This window comes from Myotis lucifugus, unplaced genomic scaffold (assembly GCF_000147115.1).
Source record: "Myotis lucifugus unplaced genomic scaffold, Myoluc2.0 scaffold_347, whole genome shotgun sequence".
Classification (NCBI taxonomy): domain Eukaryota; kingdom Metazoa; phylum Chordata; class Mammalia; order Chiroptera; family Vespertilionidae; genus Myotis; species Myotis lucifugus.
This window is the reverse complement of record NW_005871395.1, coordinates 798,275-824,075: the sequence shown is the minus strand read 5'-3', so window position 1 is coordinate 824,075 and position 25,801 is coordinate 798,275. Positions and strand designations below refer to the sequence as shown.

The 25,801-nt window shown below is 40.1% G+C and overlaps 1 protein-coding gene and 1 non-coding gene across 4 annotated transcripts in view; one reads left to right on the top strand and one right to left on the bottom strand.

Annotated features, from left to right (window-relative positions):
- The window catches only part of MAPK14 (mitogen-activated protein kinase 14), a 65,743-nt gene that overhangs the window by 16,271 nt on the left and 23,671 nt on the right, over window positions 1–25,801 (bottom strand). For all 3 annotated transcript variants that reach the window (XR_002832250.1, XM_006101252.3, XM_006101251.3), the window contains exons 2-8: window positions 25,163–25,292; window positions 17,929–17,987; window positions 12,033–12,144; window positions 11,247–11,276; window positions 10,903–10,950; window positions 9,314–9,428; window positions 8,674–8,745 (exon numbers count right to left, since the gene is read on the bottom strand). Coding sequence is in view for 2 of the 3 variants with exons in the window: in XM_006101252.3 (XP_006101314.1) it covers window positions 8,674–8,745; window positions 9,314–9,428; window positions 10,903–10,950; window positions 11,247–11,276; window positions 12,033–12,144; window positions 17,929–17,987; window positions 25,163–25,292 (566 nt within the window). In the remaining variant the exon portion in view is untranslated. The remainder of the gene's footprint in view (window positions 1–8,673; window positions 8,746–9,313; window positions 9,429–10,902; window positions 10,951–11,246; window positions 11,277–12,032; window positions 12,145–17,928; window positions 17,988–25,162; window positions 25,293–25,801) is intronic.
- Window positions 3,649–3,785, top strand: LOC111828384. The gene has a single exon (XR_002832253.1). It is a non-coding gene; the product is annotated as a small nucleolar RNA SNORA2/SNORA34 family (small nucleolar RNA).

Genomic DNA, 25,801 nt, shown 5'->3' with positions numbered 1-25,801 from the left:
ATGAAAAAAACCCACTAGACTCCCTCAGCTCTCAAACAGGTAGTTTTATGATAAATTCATCAAAACTAACCTCTGGAAGTAACGCCGAGATTGGGTGTCTTGTTTCGGAGACTTCTGACTACTGAGAACGAGGCAGCTTCAAGCTCCCGAGGAGACAGAAGACTCCTGGGTGTGGGTTTCTCAACGCCCTCACTTCCCTCCACACACTGGAGGCTCACTGCAGCAATGAGGCGGGACCGTGTCCTTCTCCCAGTTCCTCGCCTCACATTCATGGCCTCCCTGACTTGGCATCAGGCTTCTCTTCTGACTCTGCCTCAAACTACTATTCCTTAATGCACCCAATGCTTCAATTCACAACGAATGTTCCAGGCACGTCTAAGCTTTCAACTTCCTATTTACCCAAGTCAAAAACAGGACTACCCTCCATTCTCCCTTCCTACCAAGCCTTTTTTCTCTTACTCTTCAAAGCCCTGCTCAAATAACTCTGCCACGAAGTCTTCCTGGTTATCTGGACTTCAAATGAATCCCTGCTTCTTCTCGTTAACTTAGTAATACCTCTAATATAGTACTTTTTAAGTCACTCTGTCTTGTTTTATAATCAGAGAGTGAAAATTTGTTCAAATAATGCCTGTAACTCACCTTCCACTGAGTCTGACCATCTGGTTTGGGGGACAGGTATCATCTTATCCCAGCACCTTCCACAAAGTAGGCTCAGTAAATATGGGTAGACTTGAAAACATTTTCTCTACTACACTTTTCAACTCAGTGCCACCCCTCTGCCTTGCCCTCAAAATCAGACTCTGTATAAAGTCTAAACACAGAAAAATAATCAAGAAAAATTGCATCATCTAACGTGGGGCCTAACAAGTTCTCAAACATTCCATCTGAAGTGTTTACACCATAAAGAGATACAAATACTGCGCATGAGTGCGTGAGGGCTATGGACAAAGAGAGTTGGCAGAGCATGACAGTCAATACTTAGGAGATTAGTAAACACACAATGCCAAAAACAATCTACTTAGCAGCTAAAAGCACTTGCATGAAGGAAGTCAAAGCATGCAAACCTCAAAGGACATCACCATAGGTTCTCCAAGAGCTGGCAAGTCCACTGAAACACAGGTCAGTCTTCAGCAGTACCAGCCACTGTAAGGCCACTATAATGTGTCCAGGCAGTTAAGGCCAGAAGGAGCTTCAAGTAGCTATATAAGCAAAGCAAAGCAAAATTTACCACATATGACAGTTATTTCCACAGCAAGCCATCCTTCTTAATAGGTTTAATCCCCCCTCCCCCGACCGGTGTTATTTTTACTGTTAGTTAAAAATATATTTTAATTATAATGACCACATTGTCAAAATTTAAACCATAAATTCGCTGATACTTCCTAAAACATAGATACAAATATGACTTCAGCCTATGATTACTCTTTAGGTCCTTTGTAACAAAAGTGAAAGGAAACTAGAAGGAATAGGTGAGGGAAAAACCTAAGGATAATGGGGGAACTAGAGGGAAAGTAAGAAGGATGTTTAGTCAGTTCTAAGTGTGCTAGGCATTTTCTAGAAACCTCCACAGATTGAAGAATTGAAGATGAATTAAAGAACTAGTTGCAGGGCCTACCTGCAACCACTACTGCTTGTGAGCAGCAGTTCAATAAAAAAAAAAAAAAGTCTATATGGGGCAAAGTTAGAACATTGGTCTTTGGAGAGTGGGAAATCCTCATGGTGACAGACAGGATGGGCCAAAATGAGCCCTAGGCAACTTGATTGATTCTCTTCTTGGTCAACAAAATAGTTGTTTCACTGTTATACAAAGAAAATTCCTTTATTTATTAATATATATTTTTTATTGATTTCAGAGAGGAAGGGAGAGGGAAAGAGAGATAGAAACATCAATGATGAGAGAGAATCATGGATCGGCTGCCTCCTGCATGCCCCCCACCAGGGATCGAGCCCACAACCCAGGCATGTGCCCTGACTGGGAATCGAACCGATGACCTTTTGGTTCATAGGTTGATGCTTAACCACTGAGCCACGCCGGCTGGGCTATTTATTCATTGTCTTTTTTATGTCTGAAGTATTTCATAAAGTGTCTAAAAAAAGAGATGAAATGAATAGAGTAAGGAGTAAATTTAATACACTAGGGAAAATCATATGGAGCAGAGCAGCAAGCTGATGGCAAGTGGAGTATAACTCAACAGCCCCATTACCCTCCAGTTAATGTCATAAGGGAACCATTTCTATTAAAATACAAAAAGGAGAATAAAGTTTTATACATGGGGAAATTCACCCAGGGAAGGAAAACAGCAGTAAACCTAGGCTGTGCCCCTGGAAGAGAACGCAGTATGTGATGTGTAACAGGGCTATGAATCTCATTTTCTCCTTCCTCAGGTTGCAGACTCAAGCGTCAGTAATAACATTTTCTAACTATACTATACTTGAAGAGACATTCTGGATCCTCACTTTCTTCTAGTGTAAAGTACTGTCAGCTGTGTCCACTTGATGTACCCAGTCAACTAGACTCATAAGGAAGGGCTTCATTCTTTAAAGAAAATTACAATTCTATTTTGAGTTAGTTGGAAGGGTTCTGCAAAGTCACAAATGAGAATCATTTCTGACCTAGCAATATGTAATTAGCTTTAAGACAAAAATTAATAATTCTTTTATCTTAAGGAGAACTCCAGAGATTTATTTCAACAACCAGTACCAAAGGAATCTCTCAAGAAAAAGACTGATCACAAAAAAATGAAAAGGTGAAATGGAAAGATTTGCAGAGATCTAAAACTGCACAATACAATACAATACCAGTAATATCATGTGATTAAATTTAAATGTGATCTAAATAAAGTCTAATAAAGTTTAAAATTCAGATCAGATAAAATCACTCATAAAATTATAAATAGCCCTTGACAGTGTGGCTCAGTTTGTTGGAGCATTGTCCCCAACACCAAAAGGTCACTGGTTCGATTCCCAGTCAGGACACATACCTAGGTTTCTAGTTCAATCCCCGGTGGAGGTGAAAGGGTAAGGGGGTGGGAGGATGCGCACAGGAGGCAAGCGATCAAATGTCGATGTTTCTCTCTCTCCTCTTTCCCCTCTCTCTAAAATCAGTAAAACATTTCCTAGGGTGAGGATTACAAAAAAACAAAACAAAACAAAAAACCACAAATAAAAAAACTATGAATAGACGCTTCCTTGACATGAAGAAAAGCATTCATGAAAAATGCACAGCTAAAATCATACTCAGTGGTGAAAGACTAAAAGTTTTCCCGCTAAGATAAGAAGAGGACAAGGATGCCCACTTTCACCACTGCTATTCAATACTATATTTGGAAGTTCTAGCCAGAGCCAGTTGATAAGAGGGAAAAAGGCATGTAAATTGGAACTGAAGAAGAAAAACTCTCTCTTCACAGATGACACGGAAGATACTGAAGCATCCACAAGAAAGCTACTAGAGCGAATAAACAAACAGAGCAAAACTGCAAGTTACAAGAGCAACAAACAAAAATCGGTTGTGTTTCTGTATACCAACAATGAAGAAAGTGAAAAGGAAATAAAGCATTCCGTGTGCAATAGCATCTAAAAGAATAAATTACCTAAGATTAAATTTAACCAAGGAGGTGGAAGATTTGTCCACTAAAATTATAAAACACATTGGCCCTGAATCAAGGCCAGCAGTTTGCTGAAGCTGCTGGTTTCAAGCAGGAGCCTAAAGAGATGTCTTTCTATGATCTGTCGGCCATTTCAGAACTTAGGAAATGTAATGGTCAGTTCACTAGAAAGAAACATCTGAGAGAGAGAAAAAAGGGGGGAAAATTATAAAAATCACTGAAAGAAATTAAAGATCTACATAAATGGAAAGACCTCACCTGTTCCTGGAAAAGAATACTTAATATTGTTAAGATGTCAATATTTCCCAAAGTGATCTAAAAATTCAATGCAATCTCTATAAAAATTGCAACAGCTTTTTTGCAGAAATGGAAAAACACACCCTCAAATTCATATAGAATTATAAGGAAGCCTAAAGAGCCAAAAAAAAAAAAAAAAGTCTTAAAAATCAGAACAAGATTGAATGACTTACACTTCCTGATTTTAAAGCTTACTGTAAAACTACAGTAATCAAAACAGTATGGTACTGCTATAAAGATAATATACAGACCAATGGCATAAAATTGATCATTGACAGGCATGCCAAGCCCATTCAATGGGGGAAAGGATAGTCTCTTCAACAAATGGTGCTGGGAACAACTCAATTTCCACTTGCAAAAGATAAAATTGGACCCCTAACCTCACGTCATATAGAAAATTAACTTAACATGGATCCAAGACCCAAGTATAACAGATAAACCCATAAAACTCTTAGTAGAAAATAGTAAATCTTCATGACCTTAAATCTGGTCATAAAAAATGGCACCAAAAACATGAGCAACAAAAGAAAAAAAAATAGATAAATTGTGGCTTTATCAAAATGAAAACTTCTCTGCATCAAAGGACAATATTGAGAAAGTGAATAGCCCTGGCTGGCGTGGCTCAGTTGGCTGCAGCGTCATCCCCATGCACCAAAAGGTTGCGGGTTTGATCCCCGGTCGGGGTGAATATGGGAGGCAACTGATAGATCTGATGTTTCTCTCTCTCCCTCTCTGTCTCTCTCTCTCTCAAAATCAATAAACAGATCCTCAGGTGAGGATTAAAAATAAATAAACTGAATAGACAGTCCACAGAATGGGAGAAAATATTAGCAAATCATATATCTAATGAAGGTTTACTATTCAGAATATATAAAGAACTCCTAAAATTCAACATCAAAAAGACAACCCAATTAAAAAATGGGTAAAGGATTTGATATACTAGTATATTTCTCAAAAAAGATATATATACACACAAATGGACAGTAAACACAGGAGAAACTACTCAACATTATTAGTCATTAGGGAAATGCAAATCAAAACCACATAGAGATAACACTTCATACCTACTGGGATGACTATACTAGTAAGGAAGGGAGGGAGAAAGAAAGAGAGAGAGAGGAGAGAGAGAGAGAGAGAAGGAAAACAATATAATTGAGTATTGGTGAAGATAAGATGTGGAGAAATTGTTCATACATCACTGGTGGGCTATAAAATAGTGCAGCTGCTGTGGAAAACAGTTTGGCAGTTCCTAAAAAAACTAAACACAGAATTACCATATGACCCAACAAGTCCATTCCTATGTATATACCCAGAAGAATTAAAAGTGGGGACTCAAACAGGTACTTGCACGCCAATGTTCACTGCAGTACCATTCACAATAGCTGAAAGGGTAGAAACCACCTGTGCCTATGAACAGATGAATGGATTAAACAAAATGTGATCTCCTATATAATAAAAGCCTAATATTCTAAGTGTCCAACCATTTGTTCGACCAGTCGCTATGATGTGCACTGACCACCAGGGGGCAGACGCTCCAACCGGTAGGTTAGCTTGCTGCTGGGGTCCACTGATTGGGATTTGGGATTGAGACGGGCTGGACACGCCCAGGAACCCTTCTACGGTCCCTCCCTGGCTGGCCAACCTCCCATGGTCCCTCCCCAGCCAGTTGGCCCTGATCAGGACTGGGCGAGAAGGGCCGGACACACCCCAGAACCCTCCCTCGATCCCTCCCCGGCCCCGACTGTGCACTGGTGGGGTCCCACAGCCTGGCCTGCACCCTCTCACAATCTGGGACCCCTTGGGGGATGTCAGAGGGCCGGTTTTGGCCCGATCCCTGCAAGCCAGGTCAAGGGACCCCACCGGTGCACGAATCTGTGCACTGAGCCTCTAGTATACATATAATGGACTAGTATTTAGCCATAAAATGGAACAAATTTCTATATAGTCTAGAACTGGATGAAACTTGAAAACATGCCAAGTGAAATAATCCAAACACAAAAGGACAGATACAGTGTGGATTCCACTTATATGAAATACCTAGAATAAGCAAATTCATAGAGATGGAAACTAGAAGTGAGGTAACCAAAGGCTGCGAGAGGGAGGAATGGGTACAGAGTTTCTGTTTGGTGTGATGATGTGTTCTGGAACTAGAGAGTGGTGATAGTTACATAACTTTGTGAGTATAATTAGCAGCACTGCATTGTATACTTAAAAATGGTCATGATAGTAAATTTTATGTTATGCTTATTTTTACCACAAAAAAAGTGTAATTGGTCAATTTTTATGTTAATACATTTTACTACAAATATATTTTTAATTTAGGGTCCTCAGTCACACTAGTCACGTTTTAAGCGCTCACTAGCCAGATGTGGCTGGTGGCTACCAATCACCACACGGGAAAGGAAGATACAAAACATTTGCAACACCACAGGAAGGTCTATTACTTAGTTCTTATCTAAAGCTAAAACCACCAGTTCCAAATGCAAGACGTACTCAACACCAGCTGCACACAAGAATCAAGCGGGACTTCACTCTTGCAAGGCCTGGGCACTCACCACACCAACGAGGTGGAGTCTGCAGGGTGCCCAGGCCGCGGGAGGTTTGTAAAGCTCCCCAAAGTATTCACAAGGGGCGCTAAGAACCACTGTGCTAGAACAGAAGCGACCGTACACTTCATGCAAGAAAAAATAACAGAAACACTTCCCTCTCTCCTTGTCAGGCAACCAAAGCTACATCCACAGAGACGCAACTGACAAGAAGGGAGTGATGTGTTACAAATACAAATCTTCTGTATTTGATCTGCCTCAAAAAGAGCCAAGTAGAAAACAGTGCGTTACTAAAATAAGAATTGTGAAATAAATTCACATGTATTAAAAAAAGACTCACCTAGTAAAGAGTTTGAATGCTAGGTTTTGTGTCTAAAGTTCAGAGGAGGAAAGAAGTATGCACACAAGGGAAGGAGTCTTAGAAGCTGCAAGTCAGCATTCTAAAAGGGCCGAGCATCAGGGAGCAGGCAGCGTCTCCGAGGTGAGCCACAGGCCACAACTGCTTAGAAACCTCTCTACTAGCAGCCTGCCAAGCGGATCCATCCTTTACTACCTGCCATAAATTTAAATAAAGCAAAAAGTCTTGCTTTAGTGATTCATAGGTAGACAACAGAGTGCAAAGATGAAGGGAGAAACTGTTTCCCAATGATCATTAATGAAGAAGATGGCTAACGTTTCCCGGCAGGCTCTGTGCTAAGCAGTTCCCAGGTATGTATTATCTCACTGAATTCTCACAGCACCGTGTGAGGTACTGGTATGTACTATTATCAGCATTTTATAGTTCAGGAACCCAAGAGACAGAAAAAGGGGAACGGCCCAAAGTCACACAGCTGGAGTAAAAGAGCTCCAAGGGAAACCCAGAAGTCTGACTCCAGAACAGTGCTCTCTCCCCTGCCGGTGTGCGTGCAGGTGTCAGTGTCTCCTGAAGGCAGATGGAGAGACAGAGACAGGGGAGGAAGGGGAGAGGTGAGCAGAGGACAGCATTAGAGCACTGTGCTCGGAGGACAGACTTCAGGGCGGGACTCTGAGCTGTGTACCTGAGGAAAAGGAGAAATACAAATGTTCCCCAATTAGCTCGGGCTGTAATGTTGACCCCAAATTTCTAAGAAACAAATACAAGGTGAATGAAGCACAGACAGAGGAGAAACACAGGCATTAAACTAACTTCAAATCTGGAGATGAGGAGCCATAAGTGAACTAAACAGGAGGCTGAGCCCTATCGATCCAGTGAGACCCAGGAAAATACAGCTTCCCCGAGGTCACCAGGAAAGTACATTTCCTCTGGAAGGAGACAGTTAGAACATGTGGACAGATGACATGAGCATCGGTCACCATAGAAGCATATCCCAAACTCTACGCAAGTAAACTGATATTCTGGTTTATAAACCACAGTTGGCATAGGTGAGGAGACAAACTGCTTCCAGGTCACAGGTGACTGAAACCGGTGAATGCACGCCTCTGGAGGCCACCTAACCCCCCGAAGGCTAGTCCCATGAAGTCTACAAACATCTTCCACCCTAATTTCTAGAAATATTATTTCAACATTCTTTCTCACAAACATCTTCACCCCGTGGAACCAATGGGAATTCCAACAAAGCACATTTTGATGCTAATACTAAACCGTGAAGCAGGCATGCAGCAGACAGGAAAGGGCTAAAATAAAGAGGCCATGATAAATCACAAACTAGACAGTAAGTCTGGAAGTGAATTAAGGTTTGACTACTATCTGGGATAAAAATTAAGTTGTGCTGAAAAAAAAAAAAAAGGCACACAACAGGGTGACCTTACTACTTCTTCTTTTATTATTTGTTGTTAAACAAACATAACAAGTAGGTATATCATTACAGAGACCCCCCCAAAAAAAAGGGATAGCCTTTTTAATATGTAAACCAAACATAAAGAGACACCCCTGATTTATAAATTGGGTATTTGTGTTTGTACAAGCAGACTAATTCCCTCAGGTCGCTGAATACGAATATAATCTTAAACTCACTGCAAAATGATGACATATGGAAGCTTTAAAGGGTTTTCCAGCTGATGAGGAATTTTTCCAACTCACAAAAGTAAACCGAAGCCTCTTCTTGCCAAGGGGCAGATCTCATGTGCATATCTGGACTATAAAAGCAAGTATCTGAGAACCTTCCCTAGAGACAGGTAAAAGCCATATACTCCCACAGACACTGGGATACAATTAAAAAACAAGAACCCAAACTTTCAAAGGATACGGTCTGTACCAGGAAACAATGTTCTTCCAGTCAGCAGCTCGGCCATTATGCATCCCACCGACCAAATATCAACTGGAAAGTTAAAGAGAAGTAACAGTGTATATAATGTCACTATTATCATACTTGGCTCCCAATGAAACTGTAACTAAGGGCGAAACACACGAATATTTAAGGCATCTGGTTTAAACAATCATACTCCTTTTTACAGAAATAAGTAAGTTTATTAAGACCTGCACCCCAGTAAAGGGCTTCATAGGTAGGATAAGGCCAGACATAATTACGGCAAGAGAAATAAGCTGTGTACAAAGGAGCAAAAGTTTCTTCTTGGTAGAAATCGTAGATTCTCCCAATATTGAGAGGCTAAGATTACTAACCATTGTCTTCAGGTAGAAATACTCAGAGAATAAGCTGAAAATCTAAATAAATAAAAACTCAATTGCTAAATCACAAAATTTAAAAACTATGTATTAAAAATCCCACTTTATCTGAGCTACTGAAATATTTCCTATTTGTGGACTTTAAAAGGATCACTGAGGGAAGAAAAGATGTTTCCTCCTATTCCCACTATCTCTACTTCTGAGAATCCCAAATAAACCCAAGATGGCATTAATAGGCCCTAAATAACCAATGTAAGCAATACCTGTCTGGTTGTAATGCATCCAGTTTAGCATGATCTCAGGAGCCCTATACCACCTGGTGGCCACATAGCCTGTCATTTCATCATCTGTGTGTCGAGCCAGGCCGAAATCCAAGATCTAAGGGAAAGAAGAGAAATCAGGTGCTGAAAGAGTCAACCTCCTAAGACTTGTAAAGCAAGATGAAAAAACCTATAAAAAGGGAGAACAAAATAGTACTTTCATAAACATATATCCCGGTCTATATTTAGAATGCATGAGAAACACAGCAAGTACTTTGAAAAATGAAATTACAAAAAGCAAAATAAGAATGCCACTGCTAGGTATTTACCCAAGAGCAAGGAAAAGAAACGTTCACACAAAAGCTAACACATGAATGTTCAGAACAGCTTTACATAGCCCCAAACTAGAACTGAAACAAATGTCCACTGATGGATGGATGGATGGATGGATGGATAAACAAATTGTGGTATATTCATAAAGTGGATACTACTCAGTGATTTAAAAAAAAAAAAAAAGAATGAACTATTGAAACACGCACTACAAATTAATCTCAAAAATATTATACTAAGCAAAAATCAGACACACACACACACAAATACTGTATGATTCTATTTGCATGAAACTCCAAAAAAGATAAATCTTCCTGTAGTGTCAGAAAGCAAGCTGGCCGTTGTCTGTAGCCAGGATTAGGGGCAGAAGGGTGAGGATCGGCTAGGAAGGGGCACAGGGAACTTTCTCAGGTGATGGAAATGTTCTTTATCATAACTGAGTTGGTGTTTACATGGATATATAAATTTGTCAAATGTACACTTAAAAGGATGCATTTTACTGTATGTAAATTATGTTTTAAAAATTTGAGTAAAAGATGAAACGAAACCTGAAACTAATATAATACTGTATGTCAACTTTAATTGAAAAATTAAAAAATATATATTAAAAAAAGAAATGAAACAAAAAAATTCCAGAGCTGCTTGTTCTTTATAGATAATTTATTTATCTTATTTGAACTATTTTGAATGAAAAGGCTTCTGCCATTTTTTCAATTTAATCTAATAATTATCTCTTCAGGACTGCTTACTTGATATTCAGACTGTAATTTTCCTTTATTATAACTAATATATTAAATTTCAAATTTAACTTTTAGAATGAAAACAAGATACCCGACACCACCTTCAATGTCATTTAAAACTAAAGCTGCCAGGCTGGCGTGGCTCTGTGGTTGAGCGTCGACTTATGAACCAGGAGGTCGTGGTTCAATTTCCAGTCAAGGCACATACTGGGTTGCTAGCTCAATCCCTGGTGTGGGGCGTGCAGGAGGCAGCCAATCAATGATTCTCTCTCATCATTGATGTTTCTATCTTTCTCCCTCTCTAAAATCAATAAAAATATATTAAAAAAACACACACAAAAACGAAAGCTTACTAAATCTATGGTTTAAATATCAAAGTTTGATATTCTTGAGGACAAAATGACTTTCCAGATAAAAAGTTATGGCTTATATAACCAACCATTCCCTGTATAAATGTGCCTGGTTTATCAAACCCGTAATTACAAAGTGAAACAACTATTTCCCACCGTCTCTTCGCCTTACCTTCAGCTCACAGTCCTCATTCACAGCTAGATTACTAGGCTTTAGATCCTAGGAGGAAGGACAGAGAGGACAGGAACAGCTTTATGGTGCACGGTGAATTCTCTCCTTAGATCCTAACATAAAATTAAGACTTCACCCAGCCATAAACAGACAATTTCCATTCTGTAGTCACTATCTAGTCCTAATTAGCCTTAAATTGGTAAAAACTATACATCTTTTTAAAATCAATTTAAACTTAGAGTAAAGTTACAGTTAATCAATGATCCTGGCTAAATGACAGTCTCCCTCCAGCCCCCCCTGCCACCAGTTCCCCAAAATAATTTAATAAAAAACACAAGACATACCCTGTGAATGATGTCAGCTGAATGTATATACTGTGAAATAGAAAAGAGTCAGTTAAATAAGAAGTCATTGCCAACCTCCCACTGCCACCTTATATGACTTATTTGAAGTACATTTTCAGGAAACAGTAAGAAATGCTAGTATAAACCATGGGATTAGAAATCAGAACAAGTAATTATTAGTAGTCTATGCATTTATCATAACTATGATTTCCACACCATGAACTCGACTCAAAGCTGAAGTAATGAGTGAAACAGTTCTTGCAATCTATTTTCCAGTTGGTTCTCTATAGCTCAATGAAGATTCGAAGCAGCTAAATATCAAAAGTGATTTAATTTTAAACACTGTTTATCTGCCCCTCTTACAAATAAGTTAGCCTCCTTAAGGATCTTTTTAAAGTTTCAACATGACTCTGACCAGATATTAGATTATATCAAGAAATTATTATTACTGTTTAGGTGTAATAATGAGGAGTCCTCCACTCTCAGACATGCATTCTGAAGTATCTATGGGTGAAATGAGATGATGTCTAGACTTGCCTTACAATAATCCAGGGCTTGGGGACTACAGGAGAAACAAGATTGGCCATATGCTGGTAATTGTGGTCATTGAGTAAACACAGGCTTCGTAACTCTATGATTGTACTAGTGATTTGGGAGTGTTCTAAATGTTTCACAAGACAAGTTTTTTTTGTCTCTCTCCCCCTAACCCCCTTAAGTCCTAAATAGAAGAGAGAAAAGAAGAGAGAGAATTTCATGTCTCAAAAGTATTACTAGTGCTGTCTATACCTTGAGACCTCGGAGAATCTGGTAGATAAGGAACTGAACATGGTCATCCGTAAGCTTCTGACATTTCACAATGTTGTTCAGATCTGCCCCCATGAGATGGGTCACCAGATACCTAGAAATTAATGGAGAGTTACACAATAATCCAGAAACCTTAAGGAAGTTCTTATCTTTTTAAGAAAAAGCCTCCCAAGGAAGTACCACAGTGATACCTAACAGCTTAGTAACTTCTCACAGGGACTCATTTTTAATACTACTATTTTAACTTTATCTCCTGCCATCTATTTTTCTAAAAACTTTATACTCATTCCTAATTGACATATCTTTTCCTAGGTTCTCTAAAGAATAAAAATGGATATTAGAATGATATCTGTTTGCATCACTTTTCTTTAAAAATGTTATTATGGCATGAGAAATGTACAATACTGGTATAACTAAATGCCTGGCTATAAGTATCTTGTATTTTAAATCCACCATTACAGCTCTAGCTGGTTTGGCTCAGTGGATAGAGTGTTGGCCTGCAGACTGAAGGGCCCCAGGTTCAATTCCGGTCAAGGGCACATGCTTAGGTTGTGGACTCGATCCCCTTTTGGGGGGGTGTGCAGTGGTTTCCTCTCATCATTGATGTTTCTATCTCTCCCTCTCCCTTCCTCTCTGAAATCAATAAAAATATAAAAAAAATTAAAAATAAATCCATCATTGCATTTTCACCTCACTCCAAGTTGTAGGTTCTAAAAAAATAGGAGTATCTTTAAATTTTCAAATTATAACAACATTTTTCAGAAATGACTGGTATAAGAATATTGTTCACTCATGGTATTCCTGCATTTACTTTAAAGAAAGGAGGAACACATTTTATCTGTAAGCAAGATGAGGCATTCCAGAACGACTCCTCACAGGTGTGGTGCTGGCAATCAATCCTATTATTACACAGTAAGATGAGGAAATGATTACATTCAAGTCCAACAGGTCTGCTGCAGATATTTTAGATGCAATGCCTTCCCTACTCATTATTGTATTACAAGGGGAGGGGAACGTAAAAACCACATCAATACTAAAGAGGCTGAATTTTTAAAAAACAGGTTTTATCTACTGCGTATGAACATAACCTATTCCTGAGGCTGAATAATAATGTAGATTAGTTCAGCTTTAAAGAATGCTGATTGCATTTCATTTCTTTCTTTTTTAAAAATAAATTTGGAGGGAAAGAAACCAGGCCAGTAAATTTAAGTCTACTATAATGCATTATATGAATAAATATGTGTATGACCTCTCTTTACACACACACACACACACACATACATACACACACCCCACTATATTTATTAATTTCTTTCCTCAAAGAGGAATGGAAATTTTTTGTTTCCTAATTTCCCTATTGGGCTGCTATGGTCAGTTCCCAATTGCACCAAGATCAAAAGGAGTTGTATGTGACCTAAGGTAAGATTTTTAGCATTTCATATTTTTAAAAGTTGCACATTTATATTGCCTTTGAGGAAAGGTTGCACTCTAAATGTAATATGAAGTATAAATTAGGCTTTTTGTGCCCTAGCTGGTTTGGCTCAGTGGATAGAGCATCAGCCTGTGGACCAAAGGGTTCTGGGTTTGATTCCGGTCAAGGGCATGTACCTTGGTTGCATGCTCCTTCCTGGCCCGGGCCCTGGTGGGGTTGGTACAGGAGGCAACCAATCGATGTGTTCCTCTCACATCGATGTTTCTCTCTGTCTTTCCCTCTCTCTAAAAATCAATGTAAAAATATCCTTGAGTGAGGATTAACAAAACAAACAAACCAAAAAAATTGGGCTTTTTGAATTTTTTTCATAAAGATAGTTCTTATTGAAGAGATGTTCCAAGCCCAGCATAGCATAGCTAAAGGCAGGTAGTGCTTACTCTGCACCAGGCACTATTCATTACACCCATGTCTCATGCACTCTTTCTACTACTCTGTGAAGTAAGTCCCATTAGTAGTCCCATTTCATAGATGAGGAAACAAAGACAGAACAAGAAAATACAACTTGCCCAAGGTTAAAAGAGTGGAAATGTCAGGGGTTGGATTCAAAACTATTTGACCGCAGAGACTGTGATCTTAATCACAGCACATACTGCCTCTGAATTCTTCCAGCTGACAAAAAATTTAAGTCGAGAGAATGATCTTTTGAAAATATTTTATAAATGTCACAATAACCAGGGAAGTAGTATCTCCTGATAATTTTCTTATCAATTCTCAATATTTATTATCAAAGTTAATCTTTAATGAAAAAGAAAGCTGGCAAAGCAGCAATGAATATTCTATCCTAATCAGTCACTGTATTTTTTTTAAACCCAAAATTGACACATAATCTGACAAATATGATAAAACTGTGAATAATTGGTTAATATTTTGTAATCAGAACTTCTCCCTGAAAACCTGGGCAGATGGCTGCAATATCCGTAACACCAATTATGACAAATTGCAAGGCTCAGGTTGAGGAAGAGACATTCTATTTCTGTCTTATAAGACTGCTTTGCAAATAATTCTATTTTATGACATCAAGTAGTAAGAGGATTATTCTCTCACCATTTAAGAACAATTTTAAGGAGAAAAGTTAAACAATGTTTTGGATGATTCTACCTAGAATCTGCCTTAATTTGTCTTGAAATAAAACCTAAAAGTCTTAACACTCTAACACAGGGGTGGGCAAACTTTTTTACTCAAGGGCCACAATGGGTTCTTAAACTGGACCGGAGGGCCGGAACAAAAGCATGGATGGAGTGTTTGTGTGAACTAATATAAATTCAAAGTAAACATCATTACATAAAAGGGTACGGTCTTTTTTTTTTTTTTTTTTTAGTTTTATTCATTTCAAATGGGCTGGATCCGGCCCGTGGGCCGTAGTTTGCCCACGGCTGCTCTAACATGTCTGCTAGTTCACAAAAGTGTTAAGCAGTAGTATTACCAATGCAACCACAGTATTTCAAGCATAACTATTGTGTTTTAATGATTACCAGTGACAAGGAATCCTATACAGCCAGGAGACCCCTGACTGCACAGCTTGAGAGAGATCATATATTTCGTTAGAATATTCCACCAGCATGTAATTTCTTTCAAGCCTCCTCCCCATCAGAGACCACATCCATTTTATCACGAAAATTTCCAGATGGAGGGTGAGACCATCTATACACTACGTAAGTATATAAGACCAGTCTATAACAACTACCAAGCACTGCTGCTAGGCTGCAACTAAATCAACTGAAAAGCATTATTCCTGGCAGAAGTGTCTCACAAGAATTAACAAAATCACTGTATGTTGTTTCCATGAAGCTCAAAGACTAATTCATGACAACCAATTGTCCAGTTCCAACTCATCACATATAGAAAGGTTTCCAAAATAAATCTTTCAATAGTATCCAAAAGCAAGCATCATGCCAACTTGTAAAAGTAGTGAACTAGGGAGTGGGAGGAAATGGTAGATGAACACATTTTAAACAAGTCAATTCCAAAAGGAGCATTACTAGGTAGCCCAGCTTCTATAGCATTTGTCTCTGGAAAGCAAATGTAATTACATCTTTTTAAAGGCTGTGCTCATGACAGTGTTCATAACATCTCAAATAAATTAAAGGTCTGACTTGAGAACAGCTGGACAGCTCTATACCTAGTTCTCTCATCTTTAAAAAGGAGGTAAATGAGTAGGACTTTATTAGGCTAAAGGCAGTGATACAAATTGGGGTGATACAAATTTTGTTTTTCACTTTTCTTGTGAAAATGGCCTCCTTTAAATTTAATCAAACTATAAACAGTATAAACCACCATTTCTTAAAGTGAACTCATACTAACATGTACTGTACCGGCAAGAAGGCAAATGTCTACAATCAGTGATTTTCAGGACCGTAGACAGCCCTATTCTAGAACTTCAGTTCTAAGGCACTTTTGGGTAACATCCAATTGTCAAGATTCCTACCCTACCACCTTTATTTTTAAAGCATAATAGTCAGAAAGAACCCATGTAGGAAAAAACTTTTACATCTACAGATTGGCATCTTTCCTACTGCCAGCCCTAATTGATAAAGCACAATTATGAAAAGGCAAAAAACACTTCCATATTTAAAGAAACTATTTAAAATAATCACAGGGATTGACAACCGCAAGCCTCTGAAATACATTCAATGATCCTTGGGACTTATTACAGTCTGTTCTCAACACAGCAGACAATAATTCTTTAAAAATAAAAATCACATCATGTCCCTCCTCTCATCAAAAGGCAAAAATCCCTTCAACTGCATATAAAGCCCTACATAATCCAGTAGGCCGGCCCAGTGATCACTCTCACTTCATCACCTACTTCTCTCCCTTGCTCTCACTCAGCTCCACACCAGCTAGTCTTACTCCAGCCACACAGGCCCCTGCTGCAATTCCAACTCATCACGCAGCCACCGCCACAGAGCCTTTCACTGGTGGTTCCTTCTGCCTGGGATCCTCTCCTACCAGACACTCACGAGTCTAATTCTTCTACTCCTTCAAAGAAGAAATAAGTACAACTTTGGTTCAGTGGGTATGCTTAAGTTGGTAGGCTTTCAAAAGGATAAAGGAGTCAAAGGCACTACAATGGATAAAACTTAACCTTTCAAATAGACACTAGCCTTAAATAAGGTCTTTCCACATAGGAATAATCCAATTCCATAATGCCTGATTAAGCCAAAATACAGCATTTGCCTAGGTCAGCAAATCATTAATTTCTTTGTTAAATAAATCCATCTTCACTGTACCTAAAATTTTGGGATATAGCTCAGACCTGATTCGAATGTTTTCCAAAGTAATTCACAAACACATTACTTCAGCATTTCTTCCACATATAGGCAGAATATCAAAACCATCATTCTGAGGACAATGAAAATACAGTGTACATCAAAATAATATGTTGTTACACGTTTGTACAAATCCATGGGATGTACAATACCAAGAGTGAACCCTGAGGTAAACTATGGACTTTGGGTGATTATGATGAGTCAATGTAGGTTCAGCCTTGGTAAAAAAAAAAATACACCACTCTGGGAGGGGGTGTGCTAATTCCGTAGTGGGAAAGCTGCAATGGAGTGCTTGTACGTTACAAAAATACCTGCTGGAATCTATCTTGCACTCACACCTGTGCACTCATGTGTCTTGCATTCACACATATATAACCTGGGCACATGAGGGCACGAAGGCCCCATGGAGTAACCTTGCCAGTGGGTAAATGCTCTCCATCTCAGGTGCCCTCTGTATAGCTTCCTAGAAGATCCTGGCAGTGTTTAGCCCACCAGCCCACAATGATGAGCAACTTAATAACATATCCTTGTAGCAGCTTTCTCTCTTTCCCTGTCTCATTTTCCCTAGCCCCCACAACTAAAATAATAGAGATGGTCACAAAACTGGGAGAATCAGAACTATTCATCAGCTTTCTCAATATGTGAGGCCCAGCCCTTGTCCCAGTGCAGAAATCCAATGCTTCAGGGTCAGCATGCAGTCCTAGTACCAGTTCCCACACACAGGTGGGATAAAAGAGAAGGAAGAACCTATGTGGAACCAAGGGGCCATTACTTATCTTTATGTAAATGTAATCATGTAAAGTGTCCCTTTAAAAGCTGGGGCAGACAAGTTCAGAACAAAAATCATAGTCCAAACTCCCTATACTCTTTTCCATTGAACATTTACAAGGACTCACCACCGACTCTCCAAATAGAGTACAATATGTCTGAAATGATGAAAATACATTCACTACCCATAATACACATCTTCTGTATCTATCCCACCCCCCAGAGGAACTGGACGATAGAATTAAAGACTCTTTTGAAGTCTGTATACTGCTAAATGGCTCAGGAATAGACACGGGCTGCTAGTTTTCATCTTCCAGCTGAGGAAGACAAATGCACAAGCTTTACTCACACATCATTGAATTCCTCCAGAGACCTTGCCGGTGTAAAAACATCCAACAGACCAATCACCTGTAAGAAAACATAAAAATCAAACAGTCAATAAATACTGAACTTAGTACAGCACCCATCAGGTCTATGACTACGAACTGATTCTAAATCCCGTTGAGTTCAATAACATCACAATATTATATATACACTGTGTAACACATTTTCTACCAAAATTATGCTTTTGTTTTTACTTATTAATATTACCTCTCATAAAAATCTAGTTTACTGCCGAAACCAGTTTGGCTCAGTGGATAGAGCGTAGGCCTGCGGACTGAAAGGTCCCGGGTTCGATTCCGATCAAGGGCATGTACCTGGGTTGCGGGCACATCCCCAGTAGGAGATGTGCAGGAGGCAGCTGATCGATGTTTCTAACTCTCTCTATCTCTCTCCCTTCCTCTCTGTAAAAAATCAATAAAACATATTTAAAAAAAAATCTAGTTTACTATTAAAAATATTCAACTCCCTAGGATTTAGTCATATATAGCTACTAGTTTATCAGGGAGCAAAAAGGTTTAGGGCTCTTGACTTAACATGCACTAAGAGTCTAAGAAACAGAAACAAGTCACACTTCTACAACTGTTATTACAGTATCATTTTTCTTTCAAAAATGCATTATTATTCCATGAAAAAGACACCAATATATTTAAGGATTTTAGTCTTATCCAATTGTCCTCCATAAGTGAGGCCAACTTACATTCTCACAACAGTGTATCCATGATCTTACCAGTATGTATCTACGGCTCTCAACAGTGCTTTACATTTAAGTGAAATCATTTTCTTTTTCCTTCTCCATCTAAATCACAATTGTTCTCCTTGAGTTTGATATACTCCTGCCTTAAAATCTCTGGTCTTTTGATTACTCTCTCCCCTGTACCCACTTGTATTTTAGGTAACTGAGAGCTAGAAGCCAATATTATCCACCTATTCCAACATTTCTAATCACTGGTTCCTTTTATGAGATGCCCCATCTCCTCAATACAAGAAAAGTTTAAAACAACCAAAATACAGAACAACCATCATTCAGAACCGCCTGAAATCTAGCTGAATGGAAGTCCTACAACTAGAGAAGTCAAGAAGAAGCACATGGATACTGGTAGGAGAGGTGCACGAGGAACGGGCTGGCCCAACACCGACACGTGGCATTGTTTTCAATAGGGAGGGATATCTCGGCTGCAGGGGCCTCCTGTGAGAAGCAAGGGGTCCCAGCCCCACACCAGACCCCCAGCCCAGGATTCCAGAGCTGGGAAGAGAAGCCACAGACTTTGGCTTATAAAAACCAGCGGGGATTGTGGCTGAGGACACGGAGGCTGCTGGAGACCCAGCAGGTCCTCTTAAAGGGCCGGAACGTACACGGTCCGCTTTCCTCTCAGCGCCAGTGCCCGGCTGTGGCTTTGGGGGATCCAGACTAGCAATGATCAAGAACATCATCCCCTGCCCTAGCTGGTTTGGCTCAGTGGATAGAGCGTCTGCCTGCTGACTGAAGGGTCCTGGGTTGGATTCTGGTCAAAGGCACAGGCCCAAGTTGTGGGTTTGATCCCCAGTAGGGGGCGTGCAGGAGGCAGCTGAACAATGATTCTCATCATTGATGTTTCTATCTCTCCCTCTCCCTTCCTCTCTGAAATCAATAAAAATATATTTTAAAAAAGTACAATTAACTAATTTAGAAAAAGTAGAGCAAATCATATTAGTAAATGCCCTATCAAATTTTAATTTCCTTAAATGAGACAAGTTTTATGAAATTAAAACTGTTTTTTTTTACATCAAAGTTTTTTTTTTATATATTTTGTTTTTTTAAAGAGAGGAAGGGAGAGGGATAGAGAGTTAGAAACATCGATCAGCTGCCTCCTGCACACTCCCTACTGGGGATGTGACCGCAACCAAGGTACATGTACATGCCCTTGACCGGAATCAAACCTGGGACCCTTGAGTCCCCAGGCTGATGCTCTATCCACTGAGCCAAACAGGTTAGGGCAACATCAAAGTATTTTTAATGTTTTGTAAGCTTTTACAAAATATCCCTTCTCTATTAATCATATTTTTGAGTGTTAATCATAAGGAAAACACTGTAAAAAAATGTTTCTCAGCATTAAAATAGATCAGGCGAACATTTTAGGAGTATTACATAATCTAATAATTTCTCATTTCTTTAATGAAAATTTCCTTTTAATTCATCATATTTTGGCCTGTTTTCTTACTCTTTGTGCCACTATATGACACTTAAAAGGCCAGGATTCAAATTTTTAGAAAAAAACATTTACAATACAAATAATCAGCAAATATCTCTCATTGCCCTACAATTGTCCAAAAGCTAACAGGGTAATACATTTTTATTAAATTAGCAAACACTCAAAAAATAAACACTGTAACTTAGTAATCAATTGAAGACAATATTTACTGTATTTAACACAAGCCACAAAACCACCACTTGGCCTACCATGGTAAGATTGAATCTAAGGTTCCCGAATAAAATTTATGAAAGGATTCCCTTAATCATTTTTAAATTTCAAAACTTTAAGATCTCCAGGTCCTTAACGGGGCAGTCTTAGTAGTAATTACCCCGACAGCAAAAGGATGCAGCTGGCAAGCTGCTTCCCTTTAATCTTTCCTTAGAGCAGGTGTTAATGAGGCCAAGGTCACAAGTTCAATCAAGAACGAGCAAGCTAACTTTGTTCAGAGTAACTAGTCACAGAAAACATCCCCTAGTTCTTGTTACCCACCTGATAAATGTATACCTGTCATTCATTATCACCAGTGAAATAAATAACTTAAAATGAACTATGCATGGATTGTGGGTCAGAGGCATTGTTGTGTAAAGATCACATGGGCATTCAGCACCTTATTTTTGTTACCAATATTTACTTAAACTTTTAAAGCAGTGGTTCGCAACCTTGGCTGCACATTAGAATCACCTGGGAATCTTTTTAAAATCCTGATTTCTGGGCCTCATCCTGGAGGATTTTAAAAAGATTCCCAGGTGATTCTAATGTGCAGCCAAGGTTGAGAACCACTGTTTTAAAGAGTTTTAAGCTGTTGCTATTGCTGTTGTCTTTGGTGCCAGGTGGCTACCTAAAAATTAGACGGTGGCCCAAAACAGTCATTTAAGAAAAGAAGAAAGAGGAAGAAAAGGACAACGGAGAGGAATTCCTTTTAAAATCCTTGCTTGCCCTAACTGGTTGCTCAGTGGTTAGAGCACTGTCCGGTGTGCCAAAGGGTTGCAGGTTCAATTCCTGGTCAAGGTCATGTATCTGGGTTTTGGGTTCGTTCCCCAGGGTGCATGCGGGAGGCAACCAGTCAATGTGTCTCTCACACTGATGTTCCTCCCTCCCCCCCTCCCCCCCCACTTTCCACTCTCTCTGAAAAGCAATGGAAAAAATAGCCTCAGGTGAGGATTAACAATAACAAAAAAATCCTTGCTTAAGCTTACTTGAAGTCTTGGTTCTTGACTCGATAAAACTACTTTTACGTTGTAAGCACCTAACAATTGTTTGTAGACAAGATCTGAAACTCAGGAATTTTTCTACATTGAGTCAGTCTTTTGGTCTCTTCTCATTCCCCCTTCAAACATTTGCCAAAACAACAGAGAACTATGAAACATTCAGCCATGTGCCTTCTTTTGTTCAAACAACAAATCACCAATATCTAAGCATAGGTGGCCCTCTACACTGATACTGCTAAAATCTAAGCATCTATCTATGTATATAAAGGCCAGCGACCAGAGCACCATAACAACCGGAAAGACTGGTTGCTATGATGCCCACTGCGGCCAGCAAAACGGCCCATTCAGGGGGGGTGGGGCCGACTGGCCAACCTCCCGTGGCCCGTCCCCCAGCGCACCCCCTGATAAGCCCCACCACCCCAATGGGCCCACAGCCCCTCCCCCCGGCCTGCCCCCACCCCTGATTGCCCACCCCCCCAATAGCGGGCCAGGGCCAGCCCGGCCAACCTCCTGCAATTCCCTTCCTCTGCCCCAGACCCATCCCCAGATCACCCCACCCCCCCCCATCAGGGGCAGGGCCAGTCAGCCAATTTGCCTGAGGGCCCCACCCCCCTGGCCTGCCCCACCCCCCCGATGAGCCCCCCCCTTCCCCCACAGCCAGCTCCCACCCCCCGATTTGGCCCCCCCACTCCAATAAGTGGCAGGGCCAACTGGCCAACCACCCATGGCCCCACCTCCAGGCCACTGGCCCCTGATTGGCCCCCTTACCCCATTCAGGGGCGGGGCTGGCCAGCCCACTGCCCTCAGTCCCTCCCCACTGCTGGCACCACACTGATCGTCCCGTGGCCCCTCCCCCAAGCCAGCTCCACCCCCCATAGACCCTCCCCATGGCTGGCCTCGCCCCCAATCACACCCCAACAAACAATCGGGGGCAAGGTCTACTGCCAATTCTCACAGACTCGTGCCCTAGGGTGAGGCAGGATTCCCACCGTTACGCCATCTACTGTTCCAAACAACCGGCCCCAATCCTCCCTCATTGGGGCTGGCCCAGCTGGACTCCACCCATGTATGAATTTGTGCACTGGGCCTCTAGTCTTAATATAAAAATGATGAACTGCTATTAAGCAAGTTGCTTATAATTTATGTACATTAAAACCCTGTTTTTCTAATACAGTCAGCCCTCTTTCTTTTTTTTAATGTTTTTTTTTTTTTGCCCATTTGATTTAGAGAGAGGGGAAGAGGGAGGGGGAGAGAGAGAGAGAGAGAAAGAGAGAGAGAGAGAGAGAGAGAGAGAGGAGAAACATCGAGATCAATATTGATCAGCTGCCTCCTGCACACCCCGTACCAGGGATGGACTCTGAAACCCAGGCATGTGTCCTTGACAGGGAATCGAACTGAGACCTCCTGGTGCATGGGTAGACACTCAACCCCTGAATGACCCTAGCCAGGCTCAGCTCTCCTTTTAAAAGGAGTCTTAACCTCTCCTAAATGAGAAAAACTGTATCCATCACTCTGGCGTCCTCATTTCTACAAATACAAAATGGCCCAAATGTAACCAGCCCAATGTCATGACACATTTCAAATTATCTCATTACAGAAAATTAAAGCATAAAAAAACTAAGTAAGGTTGTTGCTTATGATCACTGAGGAAAGTCAAGGCATGGATTCAGATAACCCAAAATAAATTGTGCCCTAAATACTGGCTTAATTTGTCTACAAAGAAAAGCAAAACAATCAAGTATATAGCACTGGTAAACCAGATGTTCTTAAATTAGTGTGGGATCCTGGGGCCTCCTGGAGGTATTTTAGGGTTCTATCTATGTTTGCTTGCATTCCATTTTCTAAGTATTCTTTATATTTAAAAAGCTATGACAATGTCTCTGTCATATTAATATGTAATGAAAACAGCATACACACTCAACTGTGTTAAAAACTCAATGTAAACGTATCAATTAAGCTGCCAGGCCACCTTTATTTGATGCAGACCTTGGATTCAAGCTTCTCTTGCCAGCTTTTTCCACAATCTCAACTTCTTGTAAACATGTCACTGACTAGAAAAGCTGCAGCTCTGCACTGAAATTTTTAAAAACTTAGGTTTGCACATGGATGCTCCTATAAAATTATACCTAGGAAAAATTTATAATTATTATACCTAGGAAAAAGTATAACAGCACCCATAATCCAATTCTGAATTTACGTCTCAATGTAGACTTTGTGAAACAAGTGTATATTAACCCTTTTCGGTCCAACGTTGAGGCTGACTCGACAGATCAGGTGCTAGGAGCAGGTCCGACGTCGAGGCTGAGGTCGAAACCGCAAACCGGTTCAACATTCAATCCCGTCAATTAATTTGGACCAGACTGTTTGAATTCCAAAAATAAAATTGGACCGCAAAGGGTTAATAATGTATCACTTATTGTGGGTTTTTTTTCCTTACTATGGACAAAAGTTCAATTATTAAAACAGAAAAAGTCTGAATAGCCAAGTAATAAATTTAGGCTTTGAATTTTTCCCCTACACAGTAACAATCAATAGTGTCAAATGACTCTAAAATCTCTATGGTCATTGTTTCTACAATGCTACAAAATTTACAGTTCCTTTCACATAGCAATCACATAAATTCTTTTTAACTTGATTTCAAGTTATATATTGACAGGAAAATAAGTGTCCTCAGTCAATTGTTTTTTCACTTTCAGATAATATTCCAACTGCATCCAGTTATTTACCATACTAGAGGCCCGGTGCATGAAATTTCGTGCACTCGGCGGGGGTGGGGGTGGGGTGGGGTGGTGGTCTCTCTCAGCTCAGCCTGCACGCTCTGAAAATCCGGGACCCCTTGGGTAGGGTCCAGTCCCATCGCAGCATGGCTCCGGTTCCTCAGGCCAGGAGGAGGGACCCAGAGGCTAGTCCGATGGCATCATGGCTCTGGTTCCCTGGAGCCTGCGGCGGGGGGGGGGGGACCCAGAGGCTAGTCCGACGGCAGCATGGCTCTGTTCCCACAGCTCCCTCCTGCCGCTGAGCCGAGGGTGGCCGGGACCCAGGACTGACTTCCGCTGTACCAGCTGGGACCCTAGCCTGGTGTTCAGTTGTCCGTCTGGACGTTTAGGTCATGATGGACCCTGGCTCTTTATATATTAGAATTAGAACTTTTAAGCACTCCTTTGCAGGATGGCATTGCTCTCCAATTTCCAAATTGATAGAAAATAAAAAGTTTTTTTAATTTAAATAATGTCTTTGTCATATTTATTTAAATACCCAAATCTGGTAAAGCTGCTTTTGCAGGCCGAAAAGAAAAATTATAATGTTAATTTGTACATAAAATAAGAGCCATCTCTGATAGGACTTTGAGTGAGCCTAAGGTACTCCTTCCTCAAACTTCTCCACTGAAATAACCCATAATATAAAATAGCCATGGATCCCCATATTCTGATAAGGTGGCCTTAAGTAAACCAGGTAAAGAACACATTTTTAAAAATATTTTCTCTTAAAACTCGCTATGAATTGCTATAACTCATAATATATCTTTTTTTATTAAAAAATTATTTTAATGTTTTCCCTCTAAAAATCTTTGAGTAAAACCCAAACTCCAAGAAGATGCACCAATTGCATCCCAAGGCTTGGACATAATGCAGTGGCCACTAACACCGAAGCATGGTCCAAAGTCTAATGCCCTCGAATGTATTTCCATCGGCAGTAATTAAAACAATTTTTTCTAGTCCATTCAGAGCAGACTTTGTTCTCCCTTGAGTGAAGAACTTACGTTTTCATGCTTCATATGCTTGAGCAGCCGCAGCTCTCGGTAGGTCCTCTTGGCATGAATGATGGACTGAAATGGTCTGGAGAGCTTCTTCACGGCCACACGTAACCCAGTTTTTGTGTCAAAAGCAGCACTAAGGAAAAAAACACACACAAAAAAACCCATCATTAAATGTGCTCTAAATACTTCAAAATTTAGCATTTACAAGGTTCTTTCATTTTCAAATTAAATGGGTCTATAACAAAATACCAAAAAAGTATAAAGATAAAAACTAAAATAACCTGTAATTCCATTACCCAAATAAAACTTGTTATTATTTTTGGTGTTTCCTATTAGCCTTTTTTTTCTACACATCTAAATCAGGGGTCAGCAAACTTCTCTGTGAAGGGCTGGACAGTAAGTATTTTAGACTCTGTGAGGCTGAGAGTCTCTGTCACAACTACTCAACTCTGTAGTTGTAGATGAAAAGCAGCCAGATAATAAATTTAAAAAATGGATGTGGCCATGTTCCAGTAGCTCAAAAAAAAGGGTCACCTGATCTAGAGAAGCCAACAGATTGATACACAAAAAGCAAGATTCGTCTGTCCTCTGCCTGCGGCTCCCCCCCCAGGGGGGCCACAATATGCTGGCTGTTCAGAGTAG